The following is a 15,020-nucleotide window of genomic DNA, read 5'->3' on the forward strand; positions in this document are numbered from 1 at the left end:
CCTCATTTTCTTTACTTCTAACACAAACAAACACGGCATAGTGACAAAAAAGGCCCAACGAATGAAGGCATGAAGGCACCTTATTGTTATTGTACTGTGGGATTTTTTTCATGCAATAGGATTGTATCACAGCTCAGAGAGCAAGCTGGACCATTTCTATGCACTATGACACACAGATAAAGAGGTTGGTCCGAGACAAGCAGGCAGACAGTTTTGGGTCAATTTAACAATCTGCCACCAGCAGGACAAATCTGAAGACATCTTTGGCCACAGAATCATAATTCACAGCTTTGTTTGCTTTAACTAGAGAGTTTTAATGTCAGCGTTACAATGCCCCAAAGCTATGACAGTGGTCAAGGCAAAGAAAACATTCACGGTTGTAAAAAATGGTCATCCATTGAATGTAGCGATTAAAACTAACAACGATTAAACACAAAAACAAAATTAGCAGCAAGGGGATATGTTATGTTAATTTGTATTAACTGTACAACATCCTGCTTTCTGCCACGTCCAGATTTTAGTACAAACAAGCAAACTCAAAACAAATGTAATACTTGTGTGGAGCCCAAATACTGGAATTGCTGCATCGTGGGGGAAAACATAACTTCATGTGCAAACACAACAAACACTTCCTGTGCAGATCCTGGTCGCTGAGGTAGATGGGGAAACGGTAAACAAGTCTTGTCAGATATGCTGCTGATAATGATATTCATATCATTCATAGAAATGTGCATTTGCTCACATACCTAACTGATTATTACCCTAAAAAGCACATAATACAGCCAGCAGTCCAACTGCTGCACAGTTTTAACATCCAGGTAAGTTACAGATTCTTCTTTTGTACAAAACAGTGGAAAAACTAATTTCTCGTCAGGGATATAGAAAGTGACAGCACTCTAAATACTCTTTAGTAAATAAAAGATAGCAGCTTCATGAGTTTAGACATTAAAATATATCGATGTGCTGAACCAGATTAGGCCCAACTGTCAAAGAAAATAGGCATCGAAGACAAGGGTGCAGCAGCAACTTCACAGCATACACTTATTATAGGAACACTAAACAAAATGTCACCACTTCATTTCATACAGACAGCTAAAGTGTGGACAACCTCATGTGTTTGACCGAATGTGATCCAGAGCAAAAGTCTTCGTAGAAGTAGTCAGAAAATGTTAAAAATTACGGCCGAGGCAAATGGGCCAGTTTGACAGCTCAGGTTAAATTGTAGTGAAACAAAGTAAATTATTAATTCATTTAGATCTCTAGGTCGTAAGCAGTTCTTTCCCTTTTGACCTGCTCGATGCTTTGCTCATCTGGAGGAATCAAGAGGGAGCTGGCATTGTTCCTCCTTTACGACATTCTTGTTAACACCTTTTGGTTTGCTTAAGATAATGTCATAATTTCTTTTCACCTCAAGTAATGCTGAGGTGAGGTACCGTGGTGAAAAGAGCTTTAGCGAGGGTGGCAGTTCTGGATGTAGGGGGACACAGGGCTGAGAGAAGGATGCACGATACTTGGGCGGCGGTAGCTTAAACTGAGACGAGGGCTGAGGCTTCCTCGTGACCGTGGGTACTGGCGGCAGTAGACCTAACGCAAAGGGAGGTTTTCGAAACATTGGAACGTGGATTTCTGATGAGATTCTTGCACGCGAGTCTGATGGGGTCTTACGGGTCTTGGATAAAGGTCCGGGCAAAACAGTCACGTTGCTCCGAGCATCGCAATCTAGGTCTACATTCTGACTCGGCTCAGGCTTCACCGGCAGGTGGTTTTCTGGCATCAAATTCCTTTCTACATTTCGAGGCCGAGTGGTGACGGAATCCTCTTCATACTCGGTTATAGACGCTGGCAACGGCAGGAACAAAACGTGATTGTGGCGCTGACAGAACAGCACGCCACAGATGCCACACTTCCTGCCATCTTTGACATGCAGCAGCTTATGGCGCTTGAGGTTAGGACTTGTAGCAAAAGAACGATCACACACGTTGCACGAAAAGGAAGGCTCGGACTCACACTGGTGCTCAGTGAAATCTGCCTGACTTGTGAAATGCATTCCACAGTTTTCACAGATAAAGGAGATTTCTTCATCGTGCAGTTTTCTGTGTTTCATGAGCTGCGGTACATCGGCGAAGCTCTGTTTGCACTGCTCACAATGATATCCACCTGCTGGTCGATATATATGTTTAAGGAGCAAAATGGGACTTCTTGTGTCTAGTTTTGGGATGCCCGCTGGAGCTTCAAATGATGGCGATGCCTTGTATGGGCTGGAGGTTGTTTGTGATTTGACGGGCGTAGTTTCAGTCTCAGGCTCTGTAGTCAACATTTCTCCATCCTAGGAAACGCACACAGGAGAGACCCACCCACAAGTTAACTTCTATGCCCTCTAAACACAATAACATAACGAAAATAAACATACTGTAAAAGCATAACATGAATGCAGAAATAAAACAGTAGTGGCTGCTACCTGTGGCACTGATGGAGTTGATGGCGTCTGTATTTCCTCCATCGAAACAGAGGACTGGAGGTCCACAGGAGAGTCAACTCTGGGTGGAGTTGTGTTTTCTTCTATTTCCACTTCATCTGTACGGAGTCGCATTTTTCTACGATGGTAAAACCTTTGAAGAAAAATGTTATATTAGCGCAGCCAGGCTCAATACAATAAAAAGATTATCTATAAACAGATTAGTACAACATCTGTTTTTTTTAATGGCAGAAAGCCTCACATTGAAGTGTAGTTGCCATGCGTTTATACAGAAAGGACTGAGATTTATATCATTTACATTTGATGTCATGTTATCTGTATCTACAGGCATGTGCAAGACATTACATATCTGGAACTAGGGCAGCAAATAGCTCAATAGTGTCAATTGATATACCTTTATTGTTGTGAAATATTGTTATCAATATCAGTTCCACATGAGAACCTTGAATTTTGGGTCTTTAAGTCAAATGACGTCCCCAACACTAACAGACAAGGAGCAACACTTAGATGATAACACATGAAATTATATAAATGGTATGTAGGACTGCAGTGTTGGGGTGCTACTCGCAGGAGAGCGACTGTTCCCAAGCCGGGTGCAGACCGGGCCGTCCCCCCTATAACATGGTAGGGGAAACACTGGACTGTGTTTTGTTGTTGCTCGTTCGCTGGCCAGCACACGACTAGCCTGAGTGAAACAAACTCACAACAACGTAGCTAACTATGGCTAACGGTATCTAGCTAGCTAACAACATTATCTTACGTTTCGTACCTTTTTACTCTTTTCTTGGGATTCTGTTTAGCGCAGGTAAACAACGAAGGCACAAAGTCGGGATTGCCATGGTCCATGGACGCCTCCTCTATAAAATGTAAAAACAAAAAGTTGTTTAGGCAACTTCAACAACTACAGAGCTAACGTTGCACCTTACCTTTCGCCAAAGCTATCGACCTAAACCTAAAGACCTAAAACCTACTCGTTAGTTAAATGAAAGCACGGTTTATCTTACCTGACTTAAAATGAGCGCCACAAACACGAGCATTTCCTTTGAGCTCCTCGGTGCTACGGTTCACTCGCTGGATTGCTTGGAGCCACAAACGTCTCCGGTTGACCTGAAACGGCCGAGATCCAGACGGTAGTCTGTAAAATTTCAGTTTGCTGGTTGAGGAATGGTTTTTACAGCCAGACACGCAACATGCCGACATTTTGCCTTACAACTTGTTTGGTCTCAGTTGTTTAGCTTCTGTTACGGAAGTTATCGGAAGCAACAAAGTTCAACTTCCGCTGTCAAGATGCGCGCGCGCACCACCGTGAATACTTCAGCTAGGTTTGTGAATACAGGACGGTTTGTTTTAACGGTTAATGTTCAACGACAACAAGTTTAAATATTGTAATTTACTTTCCAGATAAAAACTCCGGCCCTGACAGACTGTTGGTATGTATTTAAGCAAACTAGCAGTGTAGAAGAGAGTTGTGTTGTGTCTGTGAGTCTCTTCTGGCACTGTGACCGCCACCACACGGTGCTCTGAGGACCCCTGCTGGCCGGGGGTGGAAAAAGCACTCACATCTTTTAGGCTGAGTAATTAGCAATACCGTATAAATGAAAGTCAACTAACTTTATTTGAGTTAAAAATATGAGCATACAAATAAAAAAATGTAACTACCAAAATGGGAAATACTCAGAATACTAGAGTGGCCCATTTCAGAATAATGTATATTTTATCACTGGATTATAAATCTTGATGCACTAATTTGTTTATCGCTTTAATGTTGCAGCTGGTAAACATTGTGCTCATTTTAATAACTGTATACAGCCTACTGCTGGGAAGCTTGTGAATTCCCCCCTAGGTGATCATTAATTAGCCTGATCATAATGGGCAATTTATTTGTTGCTTATTGTTTTTGTGTGCCATTAATCCGGATCTGCAAAGTAACTAGTGACTAAAGCTATGAACTAAATGTCGTGAAGCAAGTAGTACAATATTTGTCTCTGAAATTTAGTGGAGCAGAAGAAGAAAGTAGCATGAAATGGGATTACTAAAGTAAAGTAGCCTACAAGGACCTGTACAGTTTAATAGTGTATTTACTTACTTTCCACCACTGAGTGCTTGGCAGTGTGACACTGACTTCTGTCATCCATTAGATTCTGTGACCTGAAAATGTTCATCAAATAAATTACTCCACAGAGGGTAATATATATTATATATATTTTGATTTTACACGTTTTTACACATTTGAATTTGTGGCCCTCTTTGTATCTAGTCCGTTTTTCCTTTACGCCTGTAGCGTAGATTGTTATACTTACAAAGCAATACGTTTTACACGTTGCAACAAATCTAGTTTTATATAGTCAAAATTGGTGATGAAAATCAATTTGAGTTGAATTTGAGTTACTGCATTACCTACACACATTGCAACAAACAAATAAGCATGTTTTTATGTGACAATTTGTTTACTAGAATTGTTTTGTGGGACATAAGAACACACGGCTTACAATAAACTATAATTTTCATTCTCTCTGAGGTATTTTAATACATTATTTTTCAGATAAAATGTTTATGTGTGTGTTCTGACATTAGCACCGGATAAATGTGTTTCATTTGTCAGCACTCACAAGAAGTGATGCGTCCTTGGTCTGGTACAGCCATCATTTCTAATGATCAGTGCAGCAAATCAAGTGCATCTTCACAACTATCGTCTTGGGGGCATTTTATTTCAACATTAAAATATATCCTCTGCAGAGCCACAACTAAAACTCATTCCTAGAGCTGAAGCAGCTGCAATGGCTTCTGTGACCATTAACAAACAAAACAGAGTTTGCAGTATTTAGGACAGAGGCTCATATATGTGTAAGCTATATTGTTCTTCACTCCTGCTTGTAATTCTCCTGCTCCGAGGTGTTTGTGTAGCCCACTATATGCCTTAGCTGGTGCTTTATCTTAGTCCAAATACCTCCTGGTTTTCACTCAGAAACAGAAAAAAAAACAAATTGTCCTTGAGTCCCTGCTATTTGGCTTAAAACACTGTTCTACATATTCAATTTATTTATTAAGTAAAACCTTTTTCAGAAACATCAAGGATGCTCCCCTGCTAGTTATTGTTGATTCCAATAGCTTCTGGCATCAGCACATTTGAGCTTTCTCCTTCTTGCCCTTCCACTTTACAATGAGGTACACATAATCGTAAATAGTTATGAATCAATTAGTAAAGAATAAACCAGAAATAAATTAGCAAAACATCAAACAATTACTTCCTGAATTACTCAGAATGGAGGAACAAAGTAATGCAGTGAGAACTAATGGAGCGGTAATCATGAAATAATGATGCATTGTAAAACTCAGAATAAAGCATACCTCAATCGATGGCACAACAAACAGCAACAGACTGAGAGTTAATCAGTAATGATGTGTTAAAAACTGGTCATTATATACATCCATCAAGTTATAGACACTGGTTCTTTCATGATGTAGCAGTCCGTAAGTAACAATATCTACAAGTCCTTTGTTCGGGAGTTATCCAGGAAGTAGGAGATGTTTATTAATTGGCAGATGTGATTTCTTACTCCTTCCTTGCTGCTCAGAATTTTGTCAATCTTAAGCGTTACTCTGTTCATTTCTACCACTCTGGTCAGATTCTTTGTGATGCTTTCTGTGACAATAATGGATACTCGGCAGGCTGCGCCATTTAATGCACCAGCAATTTTACACGGAAGACACTTTAAATTTGTCACAGCAGTAAAAGTGTAAATAATAAAATTAATGAAGCTTATTGGGACCCTTGGATAGAACAGCGCCATCATTAACGTTTACTGCTATGACGAGTACGATGTCTTCTTTGAAAAAACGCCTGTGGTGATTGTTTTATTGTTTGCATCTCCCACAACAATACATGCTTTTAAAAATAAGACACGACATTTGAGCAATATTGCTCATTTAATTCTTCCCTAAATTAAGTGAAATTAAAGGATTCTCAAGAAGACTCAAGATATTTTTTTGTATTGTCCTCAATTCCCAGAAAAAATACTAAAACCACTAGTCTGTATCTCACACTTAGCCCATCCGTTCTGTGGACACTATTATTTCCATCTCTTACAAGTTGGTCTGTCCAGCATCTGTTTAAAGTAATCAGTAATTTCCAAACTTTAGTTTTAAGAAAAAGCTGTTATATAAGAATCAAATATGTATTTATTGGGACTACTGTAATCTGCGGTTTTGGCAGTCTTTTTGGTATTTAAAACAGGGGGACAATGTACTTCCTTGACATGTGCAGTAGTGCCCATGTTGATAGTAATGAATGAACATGTCATCCACTGCTATGGTGTGACTCATGTTCTATGGCACAGACATTCTAGGCTTTGGCCACACAGATCAATTCATCGTTGGTTTTGGTCTTTTAATTGGAATAAGAGAAATATAGGCTATCGCCATACTTGTCCTTTGAGTCTGTGTCAGTACTCCACCAACAGATGTCACTGTTGTTTAATGAGGAGAAGTGGTCTCCTTTTTAGTGTTAAAAAAATAACAGAAAAACATCAACACCCGACAACATTTTTAAAAGAACAAGTTGAAACAAACTCTGGTAATTCATTTCAACACTTTTACATCATTCGACTTTATAAAACCAATGAACCCTCCCCACCTACTTTGCCCGTTGCCTCGTCCTTCTAAGATATCTCACAGACGCAGAGCTCAGACCTAAATCTGTACCTGTGATAAACAGCCACCCAGGTGAGCTTAAAGATGGTATTGTTGTGGATAAACGCTGCTTCGACTTCCCATGGAATGCACTCATAATCATTGAAAATCAATTTATAAAGCTGTGTCTGACAGTGAAATCAATAGTTTTTCATTTCCATCCGCACCTCCGGTCCTACTGACTCCTGTGTGTAGTCAACATGGAACAGACTGCCTGTACTTTGTGAATGCAAACAGAAGCTAACGCCCGTTATGATCTTTTTGTACAATCGTGAATTCAACATCCCACTCCAGGATATAGTTGAATTGCTCACCAAGGGAGTTTCTTAATATCGACCAGCTTATGGCCTGAAAAGAAATAAATTGGCATTGCCACTGTGTCCCCTCCCTCCCTCCTGCCCCTCTTCTCCCTCAAGGTGACTCCTCCATCTGTACCCTCTCTGGTTTTGCCAATCCCTATCTCTGCAGTTACCGTGATACAGTCACTGGGATCGGATTCCCCTCTTCTCTCTGTGAGCTGTCACCATCTCACCGGTCTGGTTAGTTGTCCTGGAGCTATGCACATCAATCAAAGCTATGTGCTGCTGCTTTGTTCCCTGTTTGTGAGCGAGAGAGGGGCATGAGGGTCATCAAAGTCGGCTATTTCTACTCTTATTTTTAATAAAAAAAATAACATCTGAACTGATATATTGTTTACCCATTTCTGTTGCACAAATGGATTTTTTTTCCCATTAATATTTTCCTCTCTTAGTGATGAGGTGGCTCTTTGAACTGGCTTCATTTCACTGCACAGCCTCCCCATTTTAATTACCCTCGTCTTCACCCCTCCTCACGTCGTTCGAAGTGGAGGAGAAGAGGAAGGGGGAAGGAAAATAAAGGGGAGACTGAGGAGAGAATGTAAAAAAAAAAGAAAATGTAAGGGTGGGGATGGGTTGTGAGTGAATGGGTGGGTGTATTGGGTGAAAGCGGAGGAGATAGAAGAAGCAGTGAGGGGGAGATTCAAGCCAGCCCTATTTTTAACAACTATACATTTGGGAAGAAAATCCCTGTTTGTACACTTGTTCTTTCACCAATCAAAATGACCCGTATTCACGCTGGCTTCAAGCATTCCTGACCCATGTATCACTCATCCCTTGCCATGTTTGACACTTAGGGTATGGGCGTGTTACTCCTTAGTGTTGTCGGTGCCTGTACACTGCTGACAACATTTTATGTTGACCCAACATGCACAGCAACCCACAGGCTCAGCCGCTTCCACCGGGGAGTGTTGAGGCTGTCGCTCCTGCCATCACTTTACTTGTCTGGTGAAGGGTTGAGCCACTACAACGCAATTACACATTCATTTCACCCACAGAGCCAGCCAGCGAGACTCCCCTCCCCCTCATGCTCCCCATCTCCTCCCTGCTTTGCTCTGCTCTTTCTTACCCCCCTTCATGTTTCTGCAATACCAACCCTCGCCCACCATCTCTACCTGACACGGCTCAAATTCCTCCCTTACACCTTTAACCCCCCACCCCCCTCTCCCATTTTAACCCCCCCCCCCCCCCCCCCCCCCCCCCCTCCCCACACACACCTTTCACACTTTCTTCCATATCAGCGGCGGGGCTCAGAGGAATACACAAAGGACAGAAGCACAGCTGAAACGAAAGTGGGGAGGTGGAGGCCAAAGGGGTGAGGATGAGAGGCGAGAAAAACAGTATGAAATAGTGTGAAATGTGAGGGGAAGAGTAGAGTGGGAGAGGTATGCTCTTCTGGATGGAGAACAGGGGGGGGGGTAAGTGTAGAGACTGGCTAATGATATATTGATTTTGATGAGCCTAGGGCAAACAAGTAGGAGTATGTGGGAGGAGGAGAGCTACAGCTTGCAGATGTCTTAAAACACCTGTTTGGGATACGTTTTGTTTATTATATGCTTATAGTAACGGAAAGAGGGGCCCCTTTTGGAAACATCTGCAAGTGTCTGAGCATGGCTTATGCGTGTTTGCACAAACAAAACATTTATACTTCCACGTTGCATTGCAGCACTTGCATCTAAAGTGCTATTAGAAGGGAATTTTAATTGTTTTCTATGCTAGAAACACGATAGCTCAGCTGTAATCCGGAGCTCTGAGCTGGACCAGAATTATATCAAAGCTTCGGGCTATTAAAGCAGGCTTTTAGACAGCGGACAGCCATTGGGGATCACATTAGGTGAGATCACTAAGGGGGGAGAGGGAGGGATGGAGTGGAATTAATGGGATTTTGTAAATTTTCTCCTTATAATGCATCAAGGTGTGTGTACGTGTCCATGCACATGTGTCCTTGCGGGCAAGAATGGGAAAGATGTTGATATTGATCATTAAATACATTGCTGGGTGAATGATATAGTGGTTATTGATCTGAAGAGTCAGTGAGGTTGAAGCATCATGGTAGGAAAATGGCCTGGCAACAATGGGGAATATCACAGCCAGCAGGATTACAGATTTAAAATCGGATTTATGAATTGAATTAATTCATTTAGTTCTCACTGAGCTTTTATGAATCTAATATTCTACCTGGCTGATGTGAATGTTCCTTCCACCTTCCTGTTGTGTTAATGCGATGCTGGGTTTCTCTCCATGCTGTTAAATGTGAATTCATGTGTATTGTGCAGGCTGATAAAGGGCCTGAAGCGAGGTGTAGGAGATGGAGACTTGTGGTCTCTTAGCACTGAAATGAATTAGGCCACTCTCACTAAGCCTTCCTCCTCCCCTATGGTACCGTGGTAATCACCTTTCTCCTTAAATACGTTGACGCCCACTGCACTTGTTTTGTGATTTCCTTTGTTTCTCAACCTGCTGCTTTACCTCTTCTCCTCCACCCAGCTTCCTCTCATGCTCTCTTCACCCTCACTTCATTCCCTCTGCTGTTTCCAAACTGTTGGTGTATTTTTTTTGTCTTTGCTCATCTCTTCCTCTTTTATTGCAGAAATGCCTCAAGCAGCACTCAGCAGGCTTCCCTATTAAGGTTGCCCAGAAGCCAATTATATGCTCGGAAATCTCTTTGGTCTCAGCCTCGCATTTATTCCGTCTCTACAGGTGAGATGGTGTTGGCCAAAGCCAATCCCTCACCTCCCTCCCTCCTTTACCCCTTACATCCCCATTCACCGCCCTCTGCCCCTCTTTCCACTTCATCCCTGCTCCGTGTTTAGTCTGTTGTGACACAGTAGCAGAGCGAGATGAGAATTTGGGAATAGCGGGTATGTAGTAGTGATGAGTGAAGATTGAAGAACAGTGATGTGTTGACATTAGGGAATAACGGCTTTCCCGTCCCTGCCTCATCTCCCCAACTGCCATGAAAAGCCATTAATTTGTGTAAGAGGACTTACATGTCCCACATGCCAGTCAGCCTCTTATGATAGACAGATAATTTAATTATTTTCACTGCTCAACAACTCTCAAGTGTGTCGGCTGGTTTCTGTGTCTCTTCTCTCCCCTTTCATAAATAATAATCTGTGCTATTTACATGGTGTTACAACATCTCCCTATTTCTTTTGCTGGAGCTCTCTTTAAAATATGATGCTCAAAGTCAAAATCTTCACCGCATGATTTCTACTTTCTTACATTAGTTATTTAAGCTTCATGTAATACTCATGTTTTGTCTGTTTTGAAGGGAGTAACAAACTGTCCTGCTGTAAGAATCCAATTTAATTTTTTTTGTTTTTGAGTGAGTGAGTAAAACATGGGTTTTGAAGGAAAATCTGAAATCTAACCAAATTCCTTACTTACAATGCTAGATTACATTTAAATTAATTAACTATATGATAAACACAGACTGACGTATAGAGAGAAGGCCTGGTTTGAAGCTCAGCAGACATTATACAACATGGTATAGTTAGCATAAATATAAATCATTGCCGTGCACATACTACAAAAATAGTAGTATTTATAATGAATAGCAGGGGAGCTACTATCGATCCTTGTGGAACACCTTTATCAACCATATCGTGACTTTTGATTTGAAACCAACAGCAACAACACTTTGAAAGAAAATTATTTTACTTTCTTCATTTTCTATTCTCTCAGTGTTGACTCGTGTCTTGAGTCTATTTCCTCAGCTAGTTAATTAGCAAGTCCATTCTTCTGCTGACCAAAGCATTCCACTCTCAACCACATTTGCCGAACATAGACACTCCTCTCTTCTCAGTCCACAAACTGGCCTTCCCTTTTTGCCACGGTTTCATTTATCCATCTCTCCACAGTCTAAGTCCCCATCTCAGTGCAGCTTAGACGTGGCTGGCCCTCATCGCTTTCCACTATGAAATCGCTTTCTCACACACACACACACAGTGACTCCTGCAGAATGTGAATGAAGCTGCTGCTGCTGCTAACCCTTACTATGATATGGCAGTCACGTCACACAGACGCAAAAATGCATGCACGCACATATATGCAAAAAAACAAAACACAGAATATGGTTCTTGCAGCAGTGTATTATGTACTGGCAGCCTTTTCCTCCGAGCAGTAAATAAATAATGAGAACACTGTTAAAATTCTGCCAGTATTCCATTGCTCTGCTGCTAGCCCTGTGCCTCCCTGCTCTGCTTCTCTCTAAAGAAAAGGAAGGTCCTGCTTGAAAGACAGAGGCTGTTATTCCTTTTACATATTTTCATGCCTTTTCCTTAAATTTCCCCACTGATCAGCCCTCTCTCCAGCTCCTTTACTTCTCCTTTTCCCTTTTTACTCCCCCTTATAAACTTAGCTCTTACTATTTCTTTTACTCATGAATACATAAAAATTACCCATTAACATTTTTACGAGACAGAAGCTTCCCTCTTGTGCATTTTGGTGACGCACAACTGGCAGAACGTGGCACATTGTCTCGTGGAATATTACAGGAAGAGGGAATGTCTTTCAGTTTTTGCTCTGCTTTTTGTATTTATGACTCGTGTCGGGTTGAGATCTGTGGAGGTATATGCTAATGTCAGACCAAAGGTAGAGTTCAGTGGAGAAATAGAAGGGCGGCATATTCCAGGCTACCGGCTCTTTGTTCAGGTTAGTTCAAGAAGGAAGTGCAAGAATCAGTAGCAGATAACGTGAGATGACAAGTGCTGGTATTTAAGCTGGGAACAGATCATGACATGAGCTGTACAAGGCGGACCTGTCCATTTAAATGTGATGCCCTCCTACTTTTCTGTGATCTCGTGGAGCGGGCAGTTGATATTTTTCAGAGTGTTTCCACATAACACAGTGACCTTTTGTGTTGGGGATGAAGATCTAAAGCAGACAGATTGGGGCCGAGTGATGCACGAGTGCAACAGATAACAAGACAAGAGAGATGTCGTACTGGGTGTGTTTGTGTGAGGAAGTGTAAACTGCATGTGGTGTGCATTCAGTATTAGTGGCTCTGCAGCATTCTGAGAGAGCTAAATCATATGTGTAAGCCTGTTGAACTAACAGCCAACATGAATTTCAAACAGCAACTATAAAGGAGGTTAAAAATGTGTGTATGAGAGAGAGAGAGAGAGAGAGAGAGAGAGAGAGAGAGAGAGAGAGAGAGAGAGAGAGAGAGAGAGAGAGCGGCATAATAAGCGACACGGCACTCCATGCTTACAGAAGTTGTTCTTCGTTTCTTGGCAGCTGATAAATTACTCTCTGATGTAGCAGATATAGTTCAAGCACACACAGATGGAATAACAGAAAACTGACAGGTAGAAAATTACAGTCCCCATAGAAAGGTCAACCCTGAGTGTGGTTGCTTACTGTGGATACAATTCTTTCAGCATATTGGTATCAGTGACTGAAATCCTTTCTGCCCTGTGGACTATCCCTTCTCCAGCCCTGAGGTCTTAGTGGCACTGCAGTAAATGTGCCGGTTTTTAAATAAAAACAGCAAAGAGTGCTTTTATTGTGTGTGTTTTATTGGGAGAAAAGGAGAGAGGATTTTTACTCACAAATATCCAATCCCCCTGAATCCTCAGCAGGTCATTGCGATTACTGCAGAAAACCGTTGTTCTACCCCATCCCAGCGTCTTTGCTGCTCTCCCACACAGTCATTTGCATTTTCTCTCTTGGCTCTCTTCCATATTTTTCAATGTATCCTGTCACACCTGTTATTCACTTGTTTACTCAGTATTTCTTTTCCCTCCTTCTTTGTGGAAGCGCAGAACCTCATCTAAATGCACAGCCAGTCACAGGCTCCCTATACCTGCTTTAGGCATTTGTACCGGCATGAACAAGTGCAATCATCCTTTTCTTTCTAATACCATCTCATAAGAGCTCAAGGTGACATCGAATGGCTTACATGCCTGGGATGAATTAACCTATTCCCTGCTTGTCTGCATGTCTTGATAGTGCAGTGCATGCATACCTTGATATTTCATTCACTTTTATGTGGCTTTGGTGGTTATCTCGTCCTGTCCCGCTCAAACAAAATGCACAGGCTTTCCAGTGCTTGCTCTCTTGCCTGCAGACAAGCAGAGAGAGGCAGGGGAGAAGAGAGAGTAAGGAGGAGGGGAGAGGGTATAGCAAATGAGGTGTGGGTAAGAATTATAGGGGACTAGAGAAGAGAGCAGTATAGCCCAGCCCTGGAAAAGGAGAGAAAGATGGTGAAGGAGAGACAGGAAGAGAGCGAGAAATTATACAGCGTAAAATCCATGCGAATTCAGCTTTAGTCGTGCAGTGTCCAGATCAGCAGGCTCCTTCGCCGCTGGGGAACAACCGCCTTTTGTGTCCCCCCCCCCCCCCCTCCCCGCTGCAGTGGGGGAGTGCACTTACCGTCGCGCCCAAGGGGAGAAGCCAAGAAGTATCCTCCAATCAGCCGTTAGTGATTTCTCTCATCTTGTGGGGCTGCTGATGGTGATTTATCACTGACCTGAGACAAGCGCTGTACTCTGCTCAACAGCCTAACCACCTGGAATACCCCACCATGTTTTTTTTATTTCTTTTCTTAAACACAAATACCCTCCTGTGGATATTTCAAATAGAGTGACCAGAGGACAAAGGGAGGATTAAAATGGACTTACTCACGGCCGTTCTTGAATTTTCTTCTCTTTTTCTGTCCTGCTGCAGACTGAAGATAACTTTTATGGGTACATTTGTGCCAAATTGAGGACATGCTTTTATAGAAGAATACAGGCTTTTTTTTCTAATTCATCTGTCATATCTAATATTATATTTTAATCTGAAAGCATTGATGATTGTAGGCACTCTACTCTAATAATCATGTAGGATTGATACTCAGGTAGATAGAGGTATATGGTGATGGACAAGAGACGGGGGGACGGGGGGACAGCTGGAGCACACCTGCCTGCTGAGCACGTCTGACACCTCGCAGTAGCTTGATTAGCGTCTGCTCTCTAGACAGGTCCTCTCTTCCCTAAGTTATTGTGCTTCCTTGTGTGCATGCGTATGTTATGTGTGACTGAGTGTGAATTGGTGAGTTTGGGTTCGGAGCAGACTTTGGGATTACACTGCCTCTGGAAAGGATACAGGTGTAGTGGAGCCTTGAATGAGGATTAGCAGCTCTAACACCGTGTAGCCGGCAGCACACAGGCAATGGACCTTTGAGACAAGACTCTCAAGTCTCACTGGAGGATTACAGATAAAGCTTTAACCAACATGATGGGACCCAGACGGCAAAGGAAGGGCACAGGAAGGCAATTGAGAAAGTTATATTGAGATTCTGTTACCCTTCTGATTCAGGTTATCCTTGACTGGGGCTAATCATTTGTGCAATTTGAATATCGAAGCATGAGAGAATGTGTTTGTATATCCACAGGCTGATATAAAATGACCTGCCTAAATAAATGAAATCATTGGATATGTAAAAGACAAACAGTGATAGTACTTGTGATATACAATTTTGATTTCCTTGCAAGCACAAAATCCAATTGATC

At 42.0% G+C, this 15,020-nt stretch overlaps 1 protein-coding gene across 1 annotated transcript; it reads right to left on the reverse strand.

Annotated features, from left to right (window-relative positions):
* Positions 1-299: 299 nt before the first annotated feature.
* On the reverse strand, positions 300-3,695 carry LOC306711479 (uncharacterized protein). The gene is made up of 4 exons (XM_079180445.1): positions 3,481-3,695; positions 3,246-3,333; positions 2,459-2,609; positions 300-2,326 (listed from the first exon to the last, which is right to left on the reverse strand). The coding sequence occupies exons 1-4, from the start codon at positions 3,674-3,676 to the stop codon at positions 1,307-1,309; spliced, it is 1,455 nt and encodes a 484-aa protein (XP_079036571.1). The 5' UTR covers positions 3,677-3,695; the 3' UTR covers positions 300-1,306.
* Between the last annotated feature and the right edge of the window lie 11,325 nt (positions 3,696-15,020).

Source organism: Pholis gunnellus (assembly GCF_910591455.1).
Source record: "Pholis gunnellus genome assembly, chromosome: 2".
In the NCBI taxonomy this organism is placed as follows: domain Eukaryota; kingdom Metazoa; phylum Chordata; class Actinopteri; order Perciformes; family Pholidae; genus Pholis; species Pholis gunnellus.